The sequence below is a fragment of the Rutidosis leptorrhynchoides genome, chromosome 1 (genome assembly GCF_046630445.1).
Source record: "Rutidosis leptorrhynchoides isolate AG116_Rl617_1_P2 chromosome 1, CSIRO_AGI_Rlap_v1, whole genome shotgun sequence".
Taxonomy (NCBI): Eukaryota; Viridiplantae; Streptophyta; class Magnoliopsida; order Asterales; family Asteraceae; genus Rutidosis; species Rutidosis leptorrhynchoides.
The window spans coordinates 66,137,906-66,150,085 of NC_092333.1; the positions used below are offsets into that span (position 1 = coordinate 66,137,906).

Here is a 12,180-nt window from a genome sequence, read left to right on the forward strand (position 1 = left end):
TATTAGTTTAATAGAGAATGTGTAAAATATAAAGGTAGTTACATGGGGGTGCTTTATTTAAGGCTAAGCAATAACCTGTAAGCACCCTTTAATTGTTGAATACGCACCATTTCTAGATAAACATATGTATAGGGGTGAGACTTGCACAAGTCAAAAAGTTTCTTCTTTCTTTTTTTCACATATAAAGCCCTCACAATCTGCCTAATTTTACTCTTCATACTCCACATGTCCAGCTAGTCAACATCTTAATTCCAATGCGTCCAATATCAGGCAATTAACCACTCACAAATGTTTGACTTTTTAAATGTTTGACCTTTCATTTTGTTTTTTAATTTATTAAAATCAGTAAGTATTGTGATTACAACTCCTCTTTAAAAAAAAAACTATTCCAACTTAAATAACCAAACAAGATTTACCAAAGTTTATCGTTTATAACAATGTGTTCTATTACTCCTATTAAGTACAAATTTCTTTATTCTTACATTATCATGCTTTTTTTAAGTTGGTATTTACTTTTCCTAAAAAGGTGAAAATATGCTATGCTGTAAAAATATTGCAGAACGTTAATGGTATAATTTGGTGATTTTTACAGCCATGCTTACTTCAGTCAGAAGTCAGAAGATCTTATTAGACGTTTTACTGCATACTGTTTGTTTTTCTGAAGATATAAGATAAAATAATGTATTATTATGTCTGCAACCTCGCAGATTTAGAAATGTGTTTCTATCTGCTGCAGACATGATTAAATTATTTTGCAGATATAAAAACGATATAAAAATAGTCTTTAATATTCAGCATGCAGACCTTCAGACCACATCTTCTTTACAGACGTGATCCTCAGATCTTCAGACAAAAACATCTTAAAAAAACAAATACCACCTTAATGGTAACTTTTTCTTTAGTAAAATATATAAATGCAAAATGAACCAGTTGATTTATGGATATATCCTAATATAATACATCTCAAAAAATAAGATTAGTATGTGTGTTGTTATTATCACATTACTATTATTTAATATCTATATTCTATATTTAATATATAATAATAATACTAATACTAATACTAATAAAGTATTAATATTGCAAGTCAAGAGGAAAATGTGAGTCACAAGAATACACACTTCCAATTTCCCAAAAGAAGCGTGAGAAAAGCACTTGAAAAAGTAACAAAAAAAAGCACTTAAGTGCATGCATACCTTCCCAATGCCACCCTTGTCTATATTCCCACAAGAACAATGTTCACAACTACAAAAGCTAGACCAATTTACCCAAAAAAGATTTCACCTTCTTCACCACCCAAAACCACCACCACCACCACAACCACCATGGTTCTCACCACCACCACCACCAAGCCCAAACGGCCCAATTGCTCTATCCAATCTAGTTTAGCCACCACCCTCTTTTGTGTCATCCTTTTCACCATCCCAGCCCTCCTCCTCCTCCACACACCTCCAGCCACTATTTGCAACACCTTTTCCACCACCACCGCCGGTTCCTTCTCTGGGGACCTACGGTCCGCAGAGTTCTCATGGAACCATTTAACCTTCTCCTCAAGCATCCCTCCAACTGTTGCCCTCAAAATAGCCGTTTTCACTAGAAAATGGCCAGTTGGGACAACGCCCGGAGGGATGGAACGTCACGCCTATACTTTATACATGGCTTTAGCCACTCGTGGACACGAGATTCATATCTTCACTTCACCACCACATGAAGATGTTACTTTAATGAATACAAAAAAAACCACCAATGAACCGATTGTACATTTTCATGAAGGTGACCCGGGCGAATGGCATTACAACAAAGCGTGGGAGCAATATGAGGTGGAGAACGATAAACGTCACTTTGACGTGATCCATACCGAGAGTGTCGCATTACCTCATTATAAAGCAAGAAATATCCCAAATCTTGCGGTTTCATGGCATGGTATTGCACTAGAAAGCGTTTCATCGAGTATCTACCAAGATTTGTTAAGACGGCCCAATGAGCAAATGTCTCAAAATTTTAATAAGAGCTTACAAGTCATGATCCCGAAAGTCTTGAACGAAATCCGATTCTTTAGAAACTACCAACATCATATCGCGATTAGCGACAGTTGTGGAGAAATGCTAAGAGATGTCTACCAAATCCCAAGTAAACGAGTCCACGTGATTGTTAACGGTGTAAACGAGGATGATTTTCGAGAAGATCCCGAATTAGGGAAAAAGTTTAGATCCAAAATTGGTGTACCACAAAATGCAAGTTTACTCCTAGGTGTGGCTGGGAGACTAGTCAAAGATAAAGGACACCCTTTACTCTATGAAGCTTTTGCAAAACTAATGAAAAAGTACAAAAATGTATATTTGGTGGTGGCTGGTGCTGGACCATGGCAACAAAGGTACATGGAGTTAGGGTCCCAAGTCATAGTACTAGGGTCCATGAGCCCATCAGAGCTTCGCGGGTTCTATAATGGGATTGATATTTTTGTGAACCCGACTCTCAGACCACAAGGGCTCGATTTGACCCTTATGGAAGCTATGATGGCTGGGAAGCCAGTTATGGCTTCAAGGTTTCCGAGCATCAAAGGAACTATTCTTGTTGACGATGAGTACGGTTTTATGTTTTCACCAAATGTCGAGTCATTGGTTGAGACGTTGGAGATAGTAGCGGCAGAAGGTCCCAAACGGCTCGTTCAACGAGGAAAAGCCTGCCAAAGGTTTGCAATTTCAATGTTTACTGCTCGAAAAATGGCGTTAGCGTATGAAAGGCTGTTTCTTTGTATAAAGAAAGAAACTTTTTGTATCTACCCTTAGATTGTTAGTGTGTCTTATTTGGTCCTTGATGATTCTCTTAGGTTATATTGAAACAGTTAAAAACCTGATACATTGTTGTTTCTACAGAGGTTTGAATTTGCAACTTCAAGAGGGTATAGATTTAATGTTACAATATGTTTTCATCAATTGTATTCTTTAGTGTTTTTTTCTGTTTTTTCCTTTCTTAAGTAATTATATCAGTAAAGCAGAATGGGTGAGTATTACATATTACATAATATGTACATATTTCAAACCACTTTACATACATTGCCCAAACCAATTTGGGTATCAAATCATTCGTTGTTTTGAGCACAAATGGTTGTCATTTGTAACTGTTCACTAGCAAGGGTATACTCGTAATTCATTTAAATATCTTTTGGCATTTTCTATTATTTTTCCTTTTAAAATGATTTTTTGGTTCTCTTTTAAATGAAGTTTTTTTGTTTACTCTTGTGACAATATAGGTATATTCTTTTTCTTTTTTTTTTTTCATTTAACAAAAATGTTTGTAGTTTGTATTAATCGTCAATATGTGTATGGTAATTATAAACTAGTGAAACGGTGTTTAAAGTATAAAGCGAAACCATATGTTCGTGCAAACGATTTCCCACAATAACACGGTGAACATCACTACGCCCATTAAGCACAACTAGGCGATCTCTATTTTGAAAATTTATTGTATAAATGAAGTTTAAGTACAAAATTTGTTTCTCAACATCGAAAAGACGGGTTAGTTTATGGTCTAAGAAGTAATACCAGACCGAACCCAATGATCAGGATTTTAGGGTAGTGAAAGGATTCTCTACATCTCACCTCCCCATACCTCGCATGTGCGGGATTGGTTATTGTTGTTATTGTACTAAGAGTTGACGAAAAAATGGTTTCAAAACTACACAAGTCTCGAATCAAAGTATCAAACCAAAAATGGAGATTTGAGTACAGGGTGGGCAGATCAACATCTTTGGTTCTGTTAGTCCATATCTACTTCTGGACACCCCTAAATTCAGTTAACCAATATGAAAATTAGTTATTTCAAGAAAGTTCCAACATATGAACAAATTAAGATAGGTTTCACCACTCTCAATCTTCTGTTTCTAGAAACATGACAAATATGTGCACATTCTTCTTACCATAAACATTCATACCTATGGGAGACTAAAAAAAAAATGCTGCCTGTCCATTGAAGCACAGTTGAAAACTAACAGGATATAGTGGCATTATCGTCACGATACTATAGTCCTACGATTATGATCAAATCTATCATAAGCATGTCTTGTTCTTAAGTACAGTAACACAGTTGAAACTAATCCCAGAACTGAAAGACAACCCCATAATACAAAAGTTGCATAATAGCATCTTTTTCCCATACAAACGGAAAGTTTCATTAATGAAGTCGAATTGTTATCATAAATGATGGCTGAAAGAAGACCATAGATGACTGACCCAGATGGGATATTTGTGATCAGAATGTTGTGATTTACGCCCATACTTTTAGGTCCAAAAAGATCGGATGTTATTGATACAGCTGCTGAAAAAATGAACCCAGAGCTTAACCCGATAAGCGAAGTTCCAATTTGAAGTGCTAACTCGGTTTCTGTCATTGAAAGTATGAGAAATGCTAGCGGTGTTGGCACGAGTGCAATGGCTAGCCATCCGGTCCTTGGCAAGTACAATTTCCTACAAAAATGCATAAAGACAAAAAGTTGTGTAAGGAATAGAGGTGGCAAAATGAATGGGTCGGGATGATGAGGTAACGGGTCAATATAGTTTGGCTTCAGATGACCACTATTTTTTGACACGTAATGGGTTGACCCGAAATACCTTTTCTCTATAATTAATTTTTGGATTTTTCTAACAACAACCCTAAGGGCTGTCATTTATGTGCATAAAACGCTTGTAAAATTCAATAACCGCCACTTTAAAGTCAAAAGTAACCGTTATGTACAAGTATTTAATGCACCTTAATGACAACCGCAATCCTTAATGACTAATTAGAGTGGTAAATTTGACTTCAAAACGAGAAATAACTCAGCATATATACTTACGTTTTCAAGACATCAGGTGTTGCTGAAAGTAACCGCCCAAAAAACGAGAAAGACGAATAGAGTGTGATGAGTGTAGAAGTACTCGAATCTAAACCAAGTGATTGTGCAATCTGTCCTATATTGTTACTGTAAACTAGTCCGATTGTTCCACCGCAAAAGTAAGCTAAATAATACAACCAAAAATCGATCCTGCGAAGGAGCCTTTTATAATCATGTTCTTCCTCAAGCGTTCCCAATTTATCGCTCGTCATCAACGTCTGCCAACACCCTTTTGTACCATTTTCAAACGTGTTATCATCACTACAATCATCAAGCTCTTTATAATGATTATCATCATCATCATCAAGAAGATAAAAACTTGATTTGCTGACCAGAATCTTCGGGTATACAGTAATGTTAAACCAGTTTCTAGCATACACCATACCCGGGATGCCTAATGGGAGAATAAGTAGTCCAATTGCACCAAAGAATATAACTTTTGCATGGTTTGATATTGAAGGGATAAAAAGGAGATAAAGGCCGGTAACAATTGCTAGTATGTTTAACATTATGAATATGAATCGATCGTTGTTGGTGACGGTAGATGGAAATGGGTTCGGTGGAGGTTGTCTGAGGATTGGACCGAGGGCTGCAAACGAGGTGAATAGCGGAATAAAGGCGTTGAGAAGAAGGTAAAGAGAATAGGATGATGGGTTGATTGCTTTGGCTGCAAGGTTATAAAGGGCTGCACTTACGCCATTGAAGCTTACACTTAGGGAGATGGCTAAAGGTCGATTTTTGGGGAAGTTTTCGGTGCATAGAACAAAGCAAACTGTATTGAACCAACAGATGCTGCATCCGGCTAATAAGCATAACAGAAATACCTGCATTGAAATGGTAATTTAAGCTGCAACTCTAATAACACAATTCATTTGCAATTTCAAATGCTGGATTCAAATTCATTATTTTCAGGTTTTCATTAGCAAGCTCCAACTACAGGGACAATTATTTGACTCATTTACTTTTGAACATGTTAATGTTAATTCAGGTTCTGTTTTATATCTAGAAGGTCAAGTAGGTAGATAGTATTACATACAAATGTAAAGAGTCAAATGGGTCGAAAGTCATCGGTATATTTTTAAGGCATAAAGCCTCTTAAACCACTTTAATCAAAAGCTTATATTATAATTGGAATTGAATACTTTTGTAATCATACTGGACAAATCTATCAGTTTCGGAATTTTGAGTCTCAAGTGTTAGCTGACCCACCTATTCTACCACTTCTAGTTTTAAGTAAGTATACATAGCACCAGTGTTGAATCCAAGAATATTTTTTGGCGGGTGCAAAATGTTAAAGATTTGAAGAAAAAAAACAAGAGAACGGGGCAAAATGTCGACTTTTAAATTATAAATACACTAAACTTCAGACTTTAATGTACATGAAATACACCGAAATATTTGGGCCGTCAGCAGCCGCCAACCCCTGTTGACACTTCATAGGTCCGCCTCTGATTAGCACCGCCTTATACAATTACTAATTCAAAATTCATGGGCTCATTTTGTGTTGATGTCAGGGATTGTTGGGTAACAAGTGAAACTGTGAAAGCGTAAATCTTTTTGTATGAGCTTAAACGGGCATATCATTCTAGGTTGTCTTAGCAACACTCCTGTATCTCTTAAATGATTTTGGTATTAGTGATCAAGATAATTACTATGGCCAACTTTTGTTATGTTTAACTTATTCGACCCATTTTCTCTTAAGCTGAAATATCTAGCTAATACATTTAAATCATCCTGAGGGGCAGGCGAGTCGGACCTGGATCCTGAATATGGTTGGTAAAACCTCCCATGGGGCAACCCGGCTTATCGGAATAAATTCCGCGGGTATTTTTAAGGAAAGGGGACTCGATGAAGTTACATATGGTGTACATCAAATACATAAGATGGCCAATAATTGTTGGCTTCTTAGCCTCGCCTCATTTATCAAAAATTTATGCTACAAACTCTTGAAATAATCTTCATTACTTGTGTTAGCTAGATAATTTTTTGTTAAACATTTTGGTGTACAATTTCCCGTTACTTTCTATGTGTTTTACCTAATAACATTTAATGTCACTTTATTACATATTTAAATGCCTACATGGGATTAATATTTATCACAATTGGTTGATTTTCTCTTATTTGATAAAAATTAAAGCTAGGAAATGAATAATACCAATAATCCTAACACATTATTACTTATAACAAATAGGAAATAAGGATCTATAGGTCCATCTAATTTCCAGAACTCGATTAGAACTGCGTACATCCGAGTAAAAATATTTGTCGTTCAATTAAAACCTTATAAGGAGTGTTTTTTAGGTTTACATTTAATGACACGTTTTAAGGTGTTGCCGAATTATGTACGTAAGCCAAATTACCACGAAACTAATTCCATAAGAAACAATTTTGAAAACAATGATCTGCATGCATGATGAATGATAAACAATAAACAACATAAAAATAAAATAAACTCACCAAAAAATAAGGCAACGTAACAATATTACGAATTAGAAGCCATTGAACTCCATAACCAAACAGCCCCATGAAAGCTGCAATAAACATAACGACCCATAAAGGCAAATACAAAAGGGCCAACCCGGATGACCACCCGAATACCTTCCCTAAATCCGACGCCGTTGCTAAATAATTCAATTGCATTTGTGAAACCCTTAAAACCTTTTTAAGCTCCGATGAATAGGCCGAAAAGTCAAAATTTGTACCCGTGAATGCTTGGATCCATATACTAGCCATTAAAATCATCCATTTTCGAGATTGCCCTGCCATAATTTATTAATTTAATTATTTTATGAGTAACAAAATTGTAACCGGAAGAAAATTCGTTGTACGGATGACGGTGGTGGAACGGTGGTTGGTTTGAATTTTGAAGAATTTAATATAATTTGCGTTTGTTATGATATTTACGTGGCTTCATATATAAAGAGATAGATGAAATTATTTTGTTGATGGTGACGAGTTCCATAAATATAGGCATAAAGAATTGAATAGATTGTTATTACTGTTTTATTATGAATTTGGATTTGGATTTGGATTTGGAAGCTGCATATATAAATTTGTTTGTAGCGAAAAGGTGAATATGTTGTAGATAGCGGTGGGATGAAGCCTTACGAATCAAGTACGGACGCAATTCCCATTTTAATTTTTAGCTTTTCAATGCAATTCATTCATATTTTATTTTATTTTATTTTATTTTAATATTACTATTATCACCTCGGTAACTACGTAAAACAAATAAAATGAACACGGATACAGCACATTGACGTTAGTTCACTAGAGACTGTTAGACCCCTTTAATCGGTTGGGGAAGGAGGGAGTGGGTGATGAGGTGGCAGCAGGCGCTGCCCCTCTTCATCCGTATTGAGGCGTTGCTGAACTAAAAAAAGGTGGCGTCCGTGGGGCTGCAACGGGGTAGGCAACGGTGTTGTTTACTTTTTTTTAATTTTTTATTAATTTAAAAATATTATTTTATACCCCTTTTAATAACTAACCTAATTATATTTTTACACATCATCACAATACTTTCAATCCACACCAAATACTCACACCACCGCTAATCCACAAAAAACAACTCACACGTCCTAGTCATCAAAAAGGTACAAAAAACAACCCACGCCCCCAACCCACGCCCCCGACCACTACAAATAGTCTTAGAACAATTTCAACCATGACATCTTTCTTAACATTTTCTCAGTGTCACATCGGCTTTCTCTCTCCTTTTTCATCACCACTTTCTCCCATAACACACCATTGTCAATCATGACATACTTCATCCCTCTCACATAATAATTAAATAAATTATGGTACAAGTATGTTGGCTATGAGTACAAATAGATAATGCAGAAAATAAATGAGGAAAGAGAAACTCTCGTCCTCTAATAAGCTTGGTGAGGAAAATTGGTCAGGGCGAATCATATGAGGGCGGTTGAGGCAAGCCGAGGGAAAGGGAATGCCAACGGTGCCCTCGAGGGCAAAGGTGAGGGCACACGTCGAGAGCGTACCATTGAGAGTGATCTTATTGTTTTACTTTGAGGCAAAGTCGGGTGTCACAAAATAATAATAAATGTGTCAAGTCACAAAAATTTATTGAATGATGATTTTTCTAGTGTAAACTTTACTGATCGCACATATTGCTATAGATAGATTAAATTGTTTAACAAGCTCAATTAAATTTTAAATGCATTTTCACGACTTAATTACGTTTGATAAATATGTGTGACCCCATTTCGTATTGGGTCACAATCCCAATTTTTGTAAAGAAACAGATGATAAATATTAGTAGATGTACAAAAAGAGGTAGTAAATATTACGGAGTAGTAGAATATTTAATTGTTATTAACGTTTGTAAAAATACATAGATCAATCAACAATAACAAGTATACAAGCTTGTATACTTCGTATGAATCACACAGATGATAACCACAACCAAATCACTTTAATAAAACAGTGTTTACAACCTTTGTTCATCAACTGGATGAACACAAACCCTAACTAAGGATCAAGAACAGAAACAATATTGAGAGAATTTTACAGTAATCGATCGAATAGCAGCTTGAATGAATGAATCTCTAACCCTAATCGGTTAGAGATATAACCTATCAACACCGACACAAAATAACACAGATCGAGTCCCTCAAGATGAATAAAACTAAACTCAACTATGTCCCGTCGTTGTGTAATTACAATTTTGCCCCCGTACCAGGTATGTTAGCTACTTTTGTATTACACTCGGTTCACAAAGAGTTTAGCTCTTCAAACTCTAATGCTTGTTGGCTCATCAGTCATAGAACACCTCTGAATGAAACAAGATCAACTAAAAACCTGCACACACTAATCATACAATGAGAACATGAACAAAATAAAAGCAAATTAGATTGATCATTTTAACACCCCCTCCTCAATCTAATTGCTAAACAAATTTATTAACCCTAACTGTCTGCACAAATTTGAATGTTGTGCAGAACTTAAACCTTTTATAAACAAATATGCAATGTTATCAATAATATCAACCTTCTTTGTAACAATAACACCTGCACATATTTTATCTCTAACAAAATGCAAATCAATCTCAAAATGTTTAGTTTTTTCAAGAAATACAGGATTTGCAGCAATTTTAATAGCAGCTGTATTATCAATACAAACAGGAACAAGAATTAAACTTTTGATTTTGAATTCATCTAACAACTTTAGAACCCAATTAACTTCACAAGATACATCGGCCAAAGCTCTATATTCAGCTTATGCCGATGATCATGATATTGTAGATTGCTTTTTACTTTTCTATGATAATAAAGAACCATTTAAAAATAAACAATAACCTGTAACAGACTTTCTCACCATAACAGTTTTACCCCAGTCAGAGTCAACAAAAGCAAAAGCAGATAAACTTGATTCATTGCTTTGTTTAATGTTAACACCTTTACCGGGTTCATTCTTAAGATATCTAAGTACCCTAAAAGCACATTTAAGATGAGAAACCCTAGGAGAATGCATAAACTGACTTAACAAGCGAACATAATAAGAAATATCAGGCCTAGTTAGTGTAAGGTAAATTAATTTACCTACAAGTCTTTGATATTCTGTTATATTTTTTAAAGGCAAGTCATTCTTGATGTCATTGTTTTCAAAATTAACATTTGTTTCAATGGGAGTTTGAATTGGTATACAATCTAAGATACCAAATTCAACCAATAAATCAAGAGTATATTTTCTTTGACACAAACAGATACTATTTTCAGATTTGATCACTTCTATGCCCAAGAAACACTTTAAGATTCCTAAGTCTTTAATTTTAAATATGGAACTTAAGTAATCTTTAAAAACTTTGATTTCATTAACATCATTTCCTGTTATAACAATATCATCAACATAAATCAACAAAGCAATAAACACTCCATTTTTAGATTTAGTAAACAGGGAATAATCATTTTTACTCTGAATGAAACCATTTTCATTTAAAGCTCAGGTCAGCTTCTCATTCCATTTTCTAGGAGCCTGCTTAAGTCCATATAAAAATCTTTTTAATTTACAAACTTTCCTTTCATTATTGTTATAATATCCAAGAGGAAGAGACATATAGACATCTTCATCAAGATGTAAGACCAGAATATTTATTGTACATAGAGTAGAAATGATGTACTTAAGGTGTGTGAAGCGTGGTGTAGGTTTAAAAGCTGACAGACTGTTCAGAGCATCGTGCGTGCCGCGCACAATTAGGGGCGCGCGTCACGCACACTACCTGGCGACAGATTCCTGCTTTTTCTAATTAAAGTTAAATGAGGGGCTTTTTGGTCATTTCACATGAGGACGGATCTGTGGCCATATCGCAGGTTTGGATCCAATTTTGGATCATTTTCACATCCATTCAACACTCTCATCCACTCTTAGAGAGAGAGAGAGATTTGGGGTTTTGGAGAAGAAGAAGCTTGAATCGATCAAAAGCTCAAGTGTTAAAGTTGTTCACCTCGTTTCTAGCTACGTTTTGGTTGTTGTGGTAAGTTCTAACTCCGAATTTCAATGTTTGATTTGGTATTCAAAGTTAGGGTTTGAACTTGAATTGTAGAGAAACCCATTTAAACTCTTGAAGTGAGTCCATTGATGCTTGTAATCGGGTTTATTGTTGTTGTTGGCGAATTTTGGGTTGGTTGATGTTTTGGCCATAATTAGGCTTTGATTTTGGGTATAATCACTTGGTTTAGTGATTTTTAAAGTGTTGGAACCCATTTGGATGCTTTGGTTGACTAATTTTGAAATGGGTCAAGGTTAGGGTTTATGTGTTAAATTGGGCAAGATAGGTGTTTAACACTTATGATTGGTTTGATTGGCATTAATGGAACCATTATCACTCTAGTTAGTGATTATTGGTGAGTTTGGACTTTGGTTGGGCTTGGAAGTACGATTGGGTCAAGATTTGCACTAGGTGTCAATATGGGTTGGTTTGTAATCCACCCTAATTGTGATGTTTGTTATTATGATAATGGAATAGGTACGTTTCATTGACGGATTAACGGATTTGGCTTGCTTTCATCGAGATTTCAAGGTGAGTGGAATAGTTATACATGTATGTATATAATTTATTTTCTTGTGCGCGATGTGCACAATAGCCGAGTTTTGATGCACCTCGATGCGACGATAGCCGTTTGGACACCTTTGGGAATAGTGTCACAATAGCCTGGTTTTGTGCACTACATGAGACTTAAGGTTTGTGGACGCGATATATTATTATTATATTGCTATTATTTGACAATGTGTCACATAGCCGTTTTGTGACCATTGATATTGTGCACATAGCCGTTTTGTGCACATGGTGT

The 12,180-nt window shown here is 35.5% G+C and overlaps 2 protein-coding genes across 2 annotated transcripts; one reads left to right on the forward strand and one right to left on the reverse strand.

Moving 5' to 3' along the window:
• The first annotated feature begins 1,310 nt into the window (after positions 1 to 1,310).
• Positions 1,311 to 3,146, forward strand: LOC139861152 (uncharacterized). The gene has a single exon (XM_071849453.1). It carries the CDS (start codon positions 1,326 to 1,328, stop codon positions 2,787 to 2,789), a length of 1,464 nt encoding a protein of 487 aa, XP_071705554.1. The 5' UTR covers positions 1,311 to 1,325; the 3' UTR covers positions 2,790 to 3,146.
• A 717-nt stretch (positions 3,147 to 3,863) lies between these two features.
• On the reverse strand, positions 3,864 to 7,756 carry LOC139861162 (protein NUCLEAR FUSION DEFECTIVE 4). The gene is made up of 3 exons (XM_071849463.1): positions 7,331 to 7,756; positions 4,835 to 5,697; positions 3,864 to 4,466 (listed from the first exon to the last, which is right to left on the reverse strand). The coding sequence occupies exons 1-3, from the start codon at positions 7,637 to 7,639 to the stop codon at positions 4,013 to 4,015; spliced, it is 1,626 nt and encodes a 541-aa protein (XP_071705564.1). The 5' UTR covers positions 7,640 to 7,756; the 3' UTR covers positions 3,864 to 4,012.
• Positions 7,757 to 12,180: the final 4,424 nt, after the last annotated feature.

Bases quoted from the DNA above. Each gene is read 5' to 3' on its own strand.
- LOC139861162 (XM_071849463.1), bottom strand. From the start codon at position 7,639: ATGGCAGGGCAATCTCGAAAATGGATGATTTTAATGGCTAGTATATGG. The intron at 5,698-7,330 runs GTGAGTTTATTT...ATTTCAATGCAG, and splicing joins TTACGTTGCCTTATTTTTTG to GTATTTCTGTTATGCTTATT. The intron at 4,467-4,834 runs GTAAGTATATAT...GCATTTTTGTAG, and splicing joins ACACCTGATGTCTTGAAAAC to GAAATTGTACTTGCCAAGGA.
- LOC139861152 (XM_071849453.1), top strand. From the start codon at position 1,326: ATGGTTCTCACCACCACCACCACCAAGCCCAAACGGCCCAATTGCTCT.